Source organism: Peromyscus maniculatus, chromosome 14, assembly GCF_049852395.1.
Source record: "Peromyscus maniculatus bairdii isolate BWxNUB_F1_BW_parent chromosome 14, HU_Pman_BW_mat_3.1, whole genome shotgun sequence".
NCBI lineage: Eukaryota > Metazoa > Chordata > Mammalia > Rodentia > Cricetidae > Peromyscus > Peromyscus maniculatus.
Window position 1 is genome coordinate 45,025,748 of NC_134865.1, and position 15,580 is coordinate 45,041,327.

The 15,580-nt window shown below is 41.8% G+C and overlaps 1 protein-coding gene across 5 annotated transcripts in view; it reads right to left on the reverse strand.

Annotated features, from left to right (window-relative positions):
- C14H14orf39 (chromosome 14 C14orf39 homolog) overlaps positions 1-3,837 on the reverse strand; it is a 36,581-nt gene extending 32,744 nt beyond the window's left edge. For all 5 annotated transcript variants that reach the window (XM_042260778.2, XM_076550870.1, XM_015986344.3 and 2 more), the window contains exons 1-4: positions 3,700-3,837; positions 3,080-3,136; positions 2,926-2,982; positions 1,248-1,374 (exon numbers count right to left, since the gene is read on the reverse strand). In XM_042260778.2, coding sequence (XP_042116712.1) covers positions 1,248-1,374; positions 2,926-2,982; positions 3,080-3,128 — 233 coding nt within the window. In that variant the 5' untranslated portion in view covers positions 3,129-3,136; positions 3,700-3,837. The remainder of the gene's footprint in view (positions 1-1,247; positions 1,375-2,925; positions 2,983-3,079; positions 3,137-3,699) is intronic.
- Between the last annotated feature and the right edge of the window lie 11,743 nt (positions 3,838-15,580).

A 15,580-nucleotide genomic window follows, 5' to 3' on the forward strand; every position in this document is an offset into this window, starting at 1 on the left:
AAATATTTAGGACAAGCATTTTGATATACAACCGATTTTCCTAATTTGGGAAATCCAGATATATAATTGGAAACATATTATTAGTTGGATTCATACTATAAATGATGTTTTATTATCTGCTTGTTCCATTTGTAATGTACTGTTAACTTCTTTCCAAACCAAACATACATGTCATAATTTCATTGACTGTTGAATGTTCAGTAGTAAGTATATAATTAAATTAATGAAACCTCTAATGTTGGATATTAAGAGTTATGCACAGTGTTTTCCTATAGTGAAAATATTGAACAAGAAACTCAATTCAATTGCAACCAAGTAAGATGAATGAATAAATCCAAAGACATATTTCTTAAGTCTTTATCTTGAAATTTTTCAGGTTTTTTTTCTTTTTAATGTGTATGGGTGTTTTGTCTTCATGATAGTCTGTGCACCAAATGTGTTCTGTGCCCATGGAGGCAAGAAAAGGCATTGGAACCCCTGGGACTGGAATTACAGCCTGTCACGTGCCACCATGTGGGTGCTAGGAACTGACCCTTGGGCATCGGCAAGAACAGTGAGTGTTTTTAACTGTGGGGCCATCTCTTCAGTCCTTAGGTTAAATTCTTACAGAAATCTAAGACCTTGAAAAGCCGAAGATCAACAGCAATTTTACATCCCAAGCTTATACACAAAATCTGTTTATCTGTAGACAGGATCTTATATATCCAACCTGGCCTGGACCTCTATGTACCTGAGGACAATGCTAAATTTCTGATTCTTCTGCCTCTCTCTCCTAAGTGCTAGAATACTAGCATGTGCCAACACCCTCAGTTTACAAAAGTCTGTTTAGACTAAGTAGGTCTGAATTAGTGAGATCTTATAACCCCTATTTCTGCTTTTCTGTGGAATCTTCTGTAAGTCCTTCTGCAGTTGCATATAACCAGGCAATGTGACATGATTATTTTGCAAATAGAGATGCTAACTTGGGAGTTGGGATTTAGTTCAGTGCGAGGGAAGAGTGCACAAGGCCTTGGGTTCACAAGAGGAGGAAGAGGAAGACAGGGAAGGAAGACAGAGAGAACACTGTTACTTTAAAGTAAGATTTTTGTTTGTCTGTGGTAATCATAAAAAGGGCCCTGCAAATGTTAGGCAAGTGCCTTACCATTGAACTACATTTCCAACTCAACATTTTCTACTAACAACTCTGAAACCTTGAGTAAAATTATCAAATGATAAGAAACGGAAGTTCATTTCTGTCAAATACTTACTTATTATAGCAGTCTTTGATTTCTTTACTATGTTTATAGTAATAAGCAATTTCCTCATCTGTTTTCTTTATAGCTTCACATATCTTAGAAACATTTGCTTTCTTTTCTTTAATGCATTCAAGGCATTCTGAAATAGGAAATGTTTGTTTTATTTACCTAGAAATCATAAATTCAAAACATACCAGAAAAATAAAAGTATATGGCAGCTGACCTAAAAGGCGAAGAATCAGAGAATGGAAAGGAAGTGAGGCCTGAGAGAGACAGGCATTTACACTAAAAATCAAGAGAACCAAAGCCAGGCCCATTCCTAGGTCCAGAAGTTTAAGAAAAACGTAAGACCAAAGAAGAACAAATGTCCCTGCCCCCCATCTTTTACAACAGAGGGCTAGATCAGATGGCATGTAAAGCTAATGCACCTTGTGATGCTGTGAATTCATATAAACACTTACTAATGATACTACCAAAGGCTTTTATTTTTGACAAACATAAAACTGCATCCATTGCACATCAATTATTAAATATACCAATACACTTATGGCTTGAGGTTAAATAAATAATAAAAAGATAAAAATTGCTTTGAAAAATTGGTTTTTTTTTTTTTTTTTCTGAGAGAGGGTTTCTCTGTTTAGCTTTGGTGCCTTTCCTGTAATTCACTCTGTAGCCCAGGCTGGCTTCGAACTCACAGAGATCCGCCTGGCTCTGCCTCCCGAGTGCTGGGATTAAAGCCGCCGCCACCACCACCACCACCACCGCTGCCTGGCTAAAAATTGGAATTTTAAATTTATGTGTATGAGTATTTTGCCTGACTGTATACACATGTACTATGTGTGTGTCTAGTGTTCAGTGAAGACTGGAAGAGGTCATAAAGATTCCCTGAAACTGAAATTACAGAAGTTGTGAATCACAATGTGGGTGTGCTGGGAACTCAACCTGGGTCCTTTACATGAGCAACAAGTGCTTTTAACTACTGAACCATCTCTCTAGCACTGAAATAATTAATTAATATTCTATTTTCTTTTTGATTGCAGAAAAGATAATAAAATTCTTTTAGAATACTAAGAAATTAACAGTTATGCTTTCAAAACTGAAATTAGAACTAAACCATTTTAAGAATTCAAAACATGAAGAGCCGGGCGGTGGTGGCGCACGCCTTTAATCCCAGCACTCGGGAGGCAGAGCCAGGCGGATCTCTGTGAGTTCGAGGCCAGCCTGGGCTACCAAGTGAGTCCCAGGAAAGGCGCAAAGCTACACAGAGAAACCCTGTCTCGAAAAACCAAAAAAAAAAAAAAAAAAAAAAAAAAAGAATTCAAAACATGACCCTGATATTTTACTTATCATTTTTCAGAATCATTCTTCCTGTAAGCATGCCACTTACCAACCTTTTTGGTTATTTCTAGGGAAAAAAATTAAATATTTGAAATGACCTTGTTATTTGAAGGGTAAAAACAAAACTGTATATAAGAGATTGTTTGTGAGAAATTCTTCACACAATGATGTTGAATACAAACATTTATCATTGCAACACTAGGTAAGTTACAACTATTATTACCCCTAAGAAAACTAGCTCACTGTTACTCAAAAGAAAGATTCCTCTCACACACACAACTATAGGTTGCCCTAAGCAGTGCAATTATAAAATTAAAAAACTAAAATATTTATTTCATGGAAAACTACTTACTATTAATTCTTTGAATCATATCTTCTTTAGCACTTTTGTCTTGCTCATACTGGAAAACTAAAATAAACATTTCTGTTGTAATTTTACTTCACGGTTAAATGTCAAGTGTTAATACAAACTGCTGCTTATTTCTTTATTTTCATTTTATACCTACCAAATTCCAACAAAAGCCTGTCTAAACTGACAAACAGGTTGTCATTCATCTTGGATCCTGTGTAAAATAAACAATAAAATTTCTGAAACCATACATAAAACAGCATATAGAGAGTAAGAACCTTTCAAATATAGCACTCAGGCTGGCTTGGAACTCACAGAGATCCGCCTGCCTCTGCCTCCCGAGTGCTGGGATTAAAGGCGTGCGCTGCTGCCGCCCAGTGAACACAGCATTCTTAAAAAAGAAAAACACAGATAGCTGAAGACCCGAGGGGAGAGAACCTCTCCCAGGCAACGGCTGGATTCCTGGCCAGCGCTTCCAGAGCCCTGATAAGCAACTGAACAGGCACTCGAAGGGGAAGGCGGAATGTTCTGGAAGTTTTCCTTCGACTGTTGATACTGGGTGTTATTGCAAGAAGCCTTCGAATGAGTAGAACCCACAGACATTCGGACCTCTTGGTTTACATTTTAAAACTTCGGGACCAACTGTAGGGGGATTCTTAAGAAAGTCCTGTCCCTGGCCTGGACCACGGAAAACCGGTGAGATTGGACGTGTATGAAATTTTTTTTTGGGGGTGGGGGCCCGCCCGGCCCCGTGCGGCCCGCCCCGTGCCAGCCCACCTCACGGGACCCTCCGGACCCCCGAACGTCCGTCCGTCCGCTCGCTCTTCCCCGTGTCCTCAGCCGCGACCGAACCAGCCTTCCACAGAAGTCCAAGCCCTTTGGCGAGGGCTTGGGAGACCCCGCCCCCTGCGGATCACGTGGTCAGCCGCAAATCTCGCGAGATCGCGGGCCGGGCTGCGGCGGCCACGCCTTCCCGAGGTGGAGGCGTCAAAACTCGGGGGGCGGCGGGAGTGAGAAAGCCGCGCCAAGGCTTTCCCGTGAGCGGCCCCGTGTGCCCCTTACACACCACCCCGCCCTGGAGTAACACAGCGGGGTTGGGAGTCAGCAGTGAAAATGAACACTGAGCCCAGGAGCGACTGGAATTCAAAGTTCCGCTTGAATTCAGAATTTCTCAAAACTCTTGCTAAGCACGTTTTAAAGACTGTTGCATTTTCTTTTGCTTTCTTTTTACTTTTTTTTGGTGCTGAGGATCGAACCCAGGGCCTTGAGCTTGCTTGGCAAGCGCTCTACCACTGAGCTAAATCTCCAATCCCTCATTTGCTTTTTAAAAATTTAACCCAAAGTTGTTGTTTTTTGTTTTAACTTACTGTTCCTAGATGTAGGGTAAAAGGGCCAAGGAAAGACACTCTAACTTAACCCCAAGACCAGGACCCTGACCCTAACTTGACCCCAAACCCCAAACCAGAAACAGAATCCCACCAGTGCATCATCTTGCCTCAAGATCAGGCCACCAAAATCCCACCAATCCCAGGCCATCTCCGCCCCAAGACACTCTATACAAACCCAGCCTTCTCCTCGGTTCCCTGCCGCTTCAGGCAGCCATCCTCCTGTTTTGTTTTTCCCCTCCCAATAAATCGCTTGTGTGAGGTTTATTGTGTGGTGTGACTGTGGTATTCCTTGGCTCTGGATTGCCAGGATACCTTTCCCTTCAGAGCTGCGACACAGGAGCAAAGCTATGTAGCACTTCCCTTGGGGAAACCTTTCCCCTCAGAACTAAAACCTACTCGATTATTTATGCTTTTGAATGTGTGTATCTAAAGTGAACATACAAGGGGAAAAATAGAAAATCTCCTAAATTGCTTCTTTTTTTATTTTATTATTTTATTTTGAGTTTTTGAGACATAGATTCTTTATGTAACATCCCTGGCTGTCCTAGAACTCACTCTTTAGACCAGGCTGGCCTCGAACTCACTGAGATCCGCCTGCCTCTGCCTCCCAAGTGCTCGGATTAAAGGCATGTACCATCACTGCCCTGTGGTATTATAGAATTGTATATACTTTAAAGGCATTATTGTATCATAATGTAGTAAATAACTAACATTTAGAATTACTAATAATGAACAAGAAGGCTTTTCCGTTGAGTTCCCTTAAGTTGGTAGATATTAATAGTTGGAAGGAAAGATAATAGAAAATGAGATTAGAATTTAAAGAATTGTTTGGAGTAGGGCTGTAATAACCGGCCATTCCTAATCTTGTAAATGAACCAAACATGATGCTTGAGAAATAGCCGTTAATGAAGGCAAGTGATTATCGTGGAAAGATATAGGTCTCCCAAGATGGAAAGTTTTTGCTTACTCTGTGTAAGGTGAATTGCTACATGGTCTTATTAATAAGAAAAAGCTGGAGCCAGACATTGGGGTTAAAACCGAGATTTCAGAAAAGCAGAAAGAAGCCAGCCACGTTCTCATCACTTAGAGATCCTCTGCCAAAGAGACCTACTTCCTGTTTACCCACCGATGCCTATACGCCTTTCTGTTCTGCCATCTCATTTCCTCTCTCAGCCCAGCTACATCACTTCTTCCTGCCCAGCTCTGTCTGTACAGACCTCCAGACCTTTATGGTTAATGCTGGCATAAAATTATGTACCACCATATCTCAGGGGTTTGATTTTTTTTACTTGGTGATTAGTGATGCTGTACATTTCTTCATTCGCCTGTTGTGATTTGTATGTCTTTTCAAAAAAATACCTACCTAGGTCCTTGCTCATCTTGAAATCAGATTATTTGTTTTTCTGTTGCTGAGTTCTTCCTCCTATTTTAGAAAATTAAACCATTTTTGTTCTTATTATGCTTGCCGTATTATGTTTATTAACTATATCTTCCTAGGAAAGTTTATGAAAATAACTATGAAGGGTAGAGGCATTGAGTTTTGTTGGCACCATGTTGCTAAAGCTACCAAGAAAATTTAATAGGAGTTGACTCACCTCAACTCAATATTAGACTTTCTAATGAAAATTTGTAGAAATCTAGAAACACCACCTTACTGTGATATAAAAAAATCAATTTATTTGTATTTAAATTCACATCTATAGAAAATTTCTTAATAAAGAAAAATGAAAAAATTCACATCTTTGCGTATCTTAGTTACTGTCACATACATGCACACATGTTCCCAAGCTGTACCACCACCACCGGTCCCATGTGTGAGTAATTAAAATTTATTAAAAATTATTCAGTAGTCAGAGCGTCTTCCTTGCCAGAGCATCTTCAAAAGAGAATTTTGGAATGGGACAGGTACAAGGTCAAGTCCAGAGGCTCCATCATGAGTACTCACCTGGGAATGGGCCCACTACATCTGTCAGATGCTGAATTTACTAGCCTGATACTTAGTTCCAAGACAATATCCCGCACTGACTTTCCTACAGTATTACTCAGCAGATGGAGTCTCTCTGTGTGTTGTCTGATTTTGGGAGGAGAAGACAGTCCTTTGGTCATCAGCCTATCATGGCCCCAGAGGCTCCATTCACAAGGCTCTGGTCTGAGGACAAGCGCCACAGAGCTCTGCTCAATGCAGGGTTTTCCTCTGCCTGATTCTACCTCTCTGCCTTAGACTTCCCTCCTTCAGCCCTTCTCCCCGACACAGCCTCTCTCCAGGCTAGCCCTCTTGAAATTAAGGAAGGGTTACAATCAGCTCCTCTTTCCTTCTTGACTTTTTCAACATGTTGTGCTAAAACCTCGTCCTTCCTGCCCTGAAGGTGCTTTTCTGCACAAACCACTGCTCAAGTTGACTGCTGGAGACTCTCGCCACAGCCGATTTGCTCGACCTCCAGCCAACACATTTTCAAACAGTTGTTCAAGCTTACGTGCTCTCCCTCCTGGCTTATTTCTCAGCTGATTCCAGTCCGCCTTCCAGGTCCATTGCATCGTAAACTTTGTCCTTACTGAACATTACAATGACATTCTACCATTGTCTTAGTTCGGGTTTCTATTGCTATAATAAGACACCATGACCAAAAGTAACTTGGGGAAAGAATGACTTGTTTGCCTTACATATCTGAATCACAGTCAGTTGAGGGAAGCCAAGGCAGGGACTCAAACAGGGCAGGAACCGGAAGCGAGAGCTGATAAAGAGGCCATAGAGGACTCCTGCTTACTGGCTTGCTGAGCCTGCTTTCTTTCTTTTCTTTTCTTTTTTTTTTTTAAGATTTATTTATTTATTATGTATACAGCATGTATGACTGCAGGCCAGAAGAGGGCACCAGATCTCATTACAGATGGTTGTGAGCCACTATGTGGTTGCTGGGAATTGAACTCAGAACCTCTGGAAGAGCAGTCAGTGCTCTTAACCTCTGAGCCATCTCTCCAGCCCTGAGCCTGCTTTCTCAGGACCACCAGCCCAGGGATGGCACCACCCACAATGGGCTGGGCCCTCCTCTATCAAGCACTAATTAAGAAAGCACCCTACGGGCTTGTCTGCAGCCTGATCTTCTGGAGGCATTTTCTCAACTGAGTTCTCTTCTCTCAGATGATTACAGTTGTGTCAAGCTGACATAAAACTAGCCAGCACAGTCACTAAATCCACTAAACACGTTTTAGTCCTTATGTGACCTGACCTCTCCACAGCATTTCAGCACACGCTCAGTTTTGTCTTCCTCCCAAATTGCTATAGTGGGAATTCTCCAAACATAAGAAGTAGAATGAAATGAGCAGTCATTTAGAGTAGCAACTTTTCCATGTTACCTATCTCCTGGGTTCCATACTCATATATGTAGTTGCCAACATGGCAAGCTGTCTTATTTCATTTTTATTGTCATAATATAACAACACACACACACACACACACACACACACACACACACACACACACACACACACACCAAATGGCTTCCTTTTGTTCCCGTAATAAATAACAAAACTCTTAACATGGTTTATAGGCTCCTTTATAGAACTCTTTCTCTACATCTTCATAGTATATTAACTCCATCCATCCTTTTGCAATGCATCCATATTACAAATCTTTCTGTTCTTAACATACTCTTTTTCACCACAAATCCAGTTTCTGGTTAGGTCCTCAGCTTAGAAATCTCCATCTTCACTGAATAATCTATATACCATCCAAGTCTCAGATCCATCAGATCCCATTATAGATGGTTGTGAGCCACCATATGGTTGTTGAGAATTGAACTCAGGACCTCTGGAAGAGCAACCAGAGAGTATTACAGCCCTAGCAATGCCCATTATAAACTCTTACTTTACATTCTTATCCTTCACAGTCATTAGCATAGCTTTAGTTCTCCATTATTTTCTGTCTTCCACTGTACTATAGGCTCCTCAAGAACAGGCCAACTCCTACAACCCTCCACACACACACCACATACACCTTGGTAGCCACAATAAATGGGGTATAGCAATAGTTTATCATAATGGCTACCATCTCAATTTATAAGCGTTTCCAAGGAGAGAAATGGACATGATTCTCCTAAGAATTGTCATTACAGGAAAAAGAGTCATAGAAGAAGTAAATAATGTGAGCCTGCTAAGACTAATTTATTTACATGCCTCAAAGTTAGGTCAATGGAGGAAAATGGGGTTAAAAATGTACCAGGGTTCATTTGTATGAAAGAATTTGCACTTAAATATTAAAACAAAATTGTTTTCTTTATTTAATTCCCTGTCGCTGGAGCAGTACAGTGTCTTTCTGGGCCAAACATCACTTACACTACACCCATGTTAACTCCGTGCAGGTTAACCTAACCCATCTCAGGTAAACACCACTTAATTCAACCTAACCCATCCATTTTTTCACTGTTCATGTGCCTTTGTTTCTGTTCTAGGTATTCATCTGTTTCTCCTGAAATATGTCCATTTACTTGTCAAGTTGTATTAAATGATATTCAAAATCTCAGTGTGGTAGCTTTAATTGTCAACTCAACACCATCTGGAATAACCCTAGAAAAGAGGTTTTTGTTTTGTCTTTATATTGGACTGACCTGAAGGCATGTAAGGGATTGTCTTAATTAAATTAATTGATAGGGGAAGGCCCAGCCCACTATGGGAAGCACCATTCCCTAGGCAGAGGGATTGTAGCTGTAGAAGAATGGAGACATGGAGCTGAGCACAAGCAGAGCGAGGAAGTAAGCATGCATGCACCCATTTCCCTCTGCTCCTAATTGTGGGTGAAGATGACCACCTAGCTCCAGCTCCTAATGCTGTCATGTGACCTAGGTGTGTAAACCAGGTGTGGTGGCGCACACCTTTAATCCCAGCACTTGAGAGGCAGAGCCAGGTGGATCTCTGCGTTTGAGGCCAGCCTGGTCTACAGAGTGAGTTCTAGGAGAGCCAGGGATACACAGAGAAACCTTGTCTCAAAAAACTGGAAGAAAAAAAAAAAAAGGACTGTAATGTAACCTGGAATTGTGAACCAAAATAGACTCCCTTTCCTTTAAGTTGCTTCTTTTTATTGGGGGTATTTTATGACAGCCACCAAAGCTAAACTAGGACACTCAGTCCTAACTTATTCCTCACTATTCTATTCTTTATGCCACACAGGTCTCTAGCTTTACTTTTCTTCGTTTGCCCACCACTTATCTCCAGCAGCCAGCAGAGGGTGAACGCTGTCATGGAGTGGAGACAGGCTTTTCCTCTTTGATCTGCCCTATTCTTTCCATTCCATCCAAGAACATACTGACTTTTTTTTTTTTTTTTTATGTATGAGTGCTCTGTCTGCATGTTTGCCTGCACACAGAAAGAGGGCATCAGATCTCATTACAGATGGTTGTGAGCCACCACATGGTTGTTGAGAATGGAACTCAGGACCTCTGGAAGAGCAGCCAGTGCTCTTACCTGCTGGGCCATCTCTCCATCCTCCATGCTGATTTTTTTTTCCCTTACACCTATCCCATCATATTATTTACCTGATTCGAAATAAATTAATTAACCCGGTCAGAGTGGCACACACCTGTAATCCCAGCACTCAGGAGGTGAAGGCAGGAGGAACAGGTTCAAGGTCATCCTTGGCTACGTAGGGAGTTTAAGGTCAGCATGAGCTATGTGAGACTGTCTCCAAAAATATAGCTATTTAATTAATTATGTCCTGCATTTCCCTCTGCTTCAGATTGGAATGCTTCTCCCCTGTCTTAAACGTTTCCCCGTTTGGGCCCAGTAGAGACGCTGTGCGATGCACACCCCTTCCTTCCCAGCCTTCATCTCGGATGGACCCTGCTGTGCTGTTGATGCCTAAGAACCGGATTGCCATCTATGAACTCCTTTTTAAGGAAGGAGTGCCGGTTGCCAAGAAAGATGACCATATGCCCAAACACCCCGAGCTGGCAGGTAAGAATGTGTGCCCAGCCTTCACTTACTGAAGGCCGTGAGGTCTCTGAAGCCTCAAGGCTATGGGAAGGGGGAGTTGTCTGGAGACATTTCTATTGGTACCTTACAAACGAGGGCATCCAGTATCTCCCAGATGACCTCCACCTACCCCCGGAGAAAGTGCCTGCACCCTGCCAGGTAGCCATCCTCAACTGGCAGGCCTTGGCCCAAAGATCTAGAGAGTGACCCACCTGCAAGATTCGCAAGAGGAGGGGACAGACCGAGACACATACAGAAGAATTGCTGTGCCCTCTGGTGCTAACCAGAAAGCTGAGGCTGGGGCTGGCTTTGGTCGTGGATGTAGCCAGCCACCTCAGTGAAGTTGGAGACTGTGTTGTATTGAATAAACTTTAAAGAAAAATGTGAACAAAAATATTCCCAATTTGATCTCAACTTCGTTTCCCAACAAAAATCTCTCTACTTTAATCAAACCGGCTTCCTCAGTGACCCATGAAGACATTTTGATTATTTAAGCTTCTAAAGCTTTGTGTTCATGTTATTCCTCTCAACTGGAGAAAAAAAATGTCTCCATTTTTCAGTTCTCAATTCCTAATCTCCCTAGAAGCTCCAATGTGACATCATAGCCCTTTTCTATCAAGCCCTTGTGCTTTCTAGAACACTGTATATAGTTGAATAAAGAGATCACAAAGATAAACAACCCTCACCAGCTAACCATGAGGACAAGGATGATGGTGAACACTAACTGAGATGCTGATGGGGGATGTCAAGTCGATGATCTCAATGACCTCCAGTTCTAAGTCAAAGTCTCGGCAGGGGACATCATTCTCATCTGATAATTCAAATCAAAATAAGGAACCTGCTAGTTGGTCACTGGGTAAAGGTGTCCGTCACCAAGCCTGATAATCGGAGTTCAGTCCCTGGGGATCCACCTGGTCAAAGAGGAGAAGCATCATTGTGGGTTGTCCTCTGATGCCATAAGCACACAGTGGCACGTGTGGCAATACCACCGTCAACACACATGCACAAACCATATCATGACCAAAAATTAAACATGAATTAATAGAGAGACTACTTAAAGACCGATAGGCAGAGATAAAGTGTGTGGTGTTTCACGGTTGAAAGTGGATGTTGAGAAATCCAGATACTAGCAGTGAATGCCTGCTCTATATGCTAAGGCCGGTTGCCCAGCAGCACGTACCCCAGCAGACCAGAAAAGAGCCAAAGACCATCAAATACATCCAAGGGCATGCCAACCTACCACAAGTTCATGTCTGTCTCGTGTAAAGATGCCGGTTTAGAGAGACAGAGGGATTTTTAAAGCTGCATTTAACAAAAACACAAAAACAAAAACAAAGCAAAACAAACCCCACCTGATTTACCTAAAAGATAAACTTTAAGCCATCTTTAATTGAGAAGTTTAAAGATGCCCCCCTCTCACCCCACTGCCCCTGGTATATTTCAGGGAAGAGACTAAAGAGGAAGATGAGATCAATTATAGGAAAATAAAGGTTCATGACATTCAGAAGTCACCCTCAGGTAACAGAGCTGCGCATCCTTAACAAGAGATAAATCAGGACTCGGTATAGTGGCACTGCCTTTAATCTCAGTATGCAGGAGGTAAAGGCAAGTGAATTCCAGGCCAGCCAGAGCTACGCAATGAGATCCTGTCTCAGAAAGGAAAAAAAGGAAGAAAAGAAGAAAGGGCAGGGGAGGAGAGGGAGGGAAGGAAGGAGGGAGGAAGAGAGGCAAGGGGTAAAAGAAAAGGAAATCAAACCTTTGAGCCACAGGACCTGACCTTAGGGTTAGACATGTGAATTGACCTGGTTACTTAAAGCCATCTGTCCCTGGGGCCAGATTTTCTTAAATGATAATGTACAGAACAGTAGAAGGAAAATGTCCTTTTAGGTTGGTGACCTCCAAAATCATTTATATCTTTCACATCGGATTTAAAAAAAAAAAAAGCAAGCTTGCTCAATGGAGGTTGAAGACATGGCTCAGTGGTTAAGGAACACTTGCCATGCAAACTTGAAGACAAGAGTTTGAACCCCAGCACCCATTCAGCCAGCTTTGTGTGGTCTCTAAACATCTGGCAGGAGCGTCATCTAGGGCTGGCTCGCTATCACCTTAACCAAAGAAAATTTTTTTAAATTTAAAAATGGAAAGTCAAGGTTAGCAAGAGATCCTGCCTTAAAGGAATAAAGCAGAGGATTATAGAATTGAGGGAGATGATATGCTATGTCCTCTTCTGCTTTCACACATGTGTGCGCGCGCGCGCACACACACACACACACACACACACACACACACACACACACAACAACAACAACCTTTGCCCTGTTTCAGGTTCCATAATTCATTAGGTCCCATTTTTTGTTCAAGGTTGCCTAGGTATGCACCTAAAGAATGCTACTAATGCAAAAAAAAAAAAATACAGATGATAAACTTTTGTCCTATTACACATTTCACTTGAAATTTTACTTGAATCAATTTCCCAAGCAAAATCAACTAAAATTTCCTCTGTTTATTTTCCATAAATTGATTACAAATATGCCATGGTTTAGATGTTTCATTTTGTGTGTGTGTGTGTGTGTGTGTGTGTGTGTGTGTGTGTGTGTGGTGCATTCCAACATTCATGTTTGCACTTGTGGAGGCCAGAGGTTAATGTTTAGTGTCTTCCTCTACTGCTTTTCACTTTGATTTTTAAGACAGAATCTCTCACTTGACCTGGAACTCATCCACTGTTTAGACCAGTTGGCCAGTAACCTCCCAGAGTTCTCTGTCTCCAACCCCCAGCCCTGGGATTACAGGCACATGCCACCATGTGGGTACCAGGGATCCAAACTCAGGTCCTCAGGCTTGTGCAGAAGCACTAATCCATTGGACCATCACCTTGACCCTCAGTTTTTCCACTTTTATCCTTAACTTATTATATATATTTCATTTTCCCTGGAATTTCTAATTGCATTTCTTCTCCCCTCCCCCCCCATAGAAGAATTCTGTGTTTTTCACCATGTTGTCAAAACCCCATTGGCTTCTTACTTATTGTTGGTTGAGCAAACATAATTTCTAGTCCCAGAGTAAGCAAAAACTTTCCGTCTTGAGAGACCTATACCTTTCCATGATAATCACTTACCTTCATTAATGGCTATTTCTCAAGCATCATGTTTGGTTCATTTACAAGATTAGGAATGGCTAGTTATCACAGCCCTACTCCAAACAATTCTTTAAATTCTAATCTCATTTTCTATTATCTTTCCAATTATCAATATCTACCAACTCAAGGGAACTCAATGGAAAAGCTTTCTTGTTCATTATTAGTAATTCTAAATGTTAGTTATTGTACTACATTATGATACAACAATGCCTTTAAATTATATAAAGTTCTATAATGCTACAGGGTGGTGGTGGTGCATGCCTTTAATCCGAGCACTTGGGAGGCAGAGGCAGGTGGATCTCTGTGAGTTTGAGGCCAGCCTGGTCTACAAAGCGAGTCCAGGACAGCCAGCACTGTCACACAGAGAAACCTTGTCTCAAAAAACCAAAATAAATAAGTAAATAAATAGTTCTATGGTACCTAAGACCTTAATCATCACCATCATCATCACCATCATCAACATCATCATCATCCTGGTTTGCTTTTTATTGCTATGATAAAGGTTATGACGGAAAGCAACGTGGGGAGGAAAGCGTTTATATCAGCTCACAGCTTACAGTCCATCATGAAGGGAAGTCAGCAGGAACTCAAGGCGGAACCTGGAGGCAGAACTGAAGCAAAGGGTGGAGGCCATGGAGAAATGCTGCTTACTGGCTTGCTCCTCGGGGCTTGTTCGGCCAACTTTCTTTTACAACCCAGGACCACCTGCCTAAGGGTAGCACGTCCCATAGCAGGCCACATCTGTCCACATGAATCCTTACTCAAGAAAATACCCCCACAAACTTACCTATAGACTGTTCACGTGAATCCTTAATCAAGAAAATGCCCTTATAGATTTGCCTACAGACCAATCATATAGAGGCATTTCTTCAATTGAGAGTTACTGTTCATAGATGATCCGAGCTTGTATCAAGTTGACACAAAACAGCAACAACAAAATGCTGTAGGATGTTCTGTATGTTAAATGTGTTGCTCTGATTGTTTAATAAATAAAACACTGATTGCCCAGTAGCCAGGCAGAAAGTACAGGTGGGACAAGGAGAGAGGAGAATTCTGGGAAGTGGAAGGCTGAGGCAGAGAGCTGCTGCCAGCCTCTGCCATGACAAGCGAGATGTAAGGTACCGGTAAGCCACAAGCCACGTGGCAACTTATAGCTAATAGAAATGGGTTGATTTAAGATATAAGAACAGCTAGCAAGATGCCTGAGCCATTAGGCCAAACAGTTTAAATAAAATATGCATCTGTATGTTTATTTTATAAGTGGGCTGTCGGGCTGCTAGGGCCTGGCGGGACCCAGAGAGAAAACTAGATAGCAAGAAGCCTGCCATGGCCATACAGTTTGTAAGCAATATAAGTCTCTGTGTTTACTCAGTTGGGTCTAAGTGGCTGTGGGACTGGTGGATGAGAGAGATTTGTCCTGACCATGGGCCAGGCAGGACTGGAGAAAACTCTAGCTACAACAAAAAATTCACCAGCACAATTGATCTTCTGTCAGCTTGGCATACAGACATATCAGTATTAAACCATAACCTTTCCTTTATTGTTTTTTTTCTCATGATATCATATTAATATCACAGTCTAAAACGTAGTATAAATTTTAAAGTTCTACAGTCTTTAAATACATTCAACACTTTAAAAGTCCAAGTTCTCTTTAAAAAAAAATCCAACATCTCTTCATTGTGGGATACTTTGAAACCTAAAATATGTATATACTTTCTAATTCCAAGAGGAAAGAACCAGCAAAGGCCTACAGTTAAATCAAATCAAAGCCAACATCCAGCAGTACAATCAAATCCTATAGGTCGATGTCCGGCATCTGGGATTCATCCACTATCTCCTGGGCTCTGAAGGGGTTGGGCAGCTCTGCTCCTCCATCTCTGACATCCAGAACACGTGTAGCTCATCTCATAGGCTCTGACTGATTCCACTCCACACCTGTCCCTGTCCCTGTGGTCATCCTATAGTCCTGGTATCTCCAGTATCCTGGAGTCTCCACGGCAACTGTAGCTGTGTCTTTACTAATGACCTCTTCTGGTCTCTCACAGTGCCAAGCTTCAGCTGCTCTCTATTATCCTGCTAATCTTGTACCTTTATGACCCCAAACCCAGTTCCACATGAAAGACTCTCACATGAACATTACCAAGTTCAGTTACCAGCTTAAGACACAGATGCT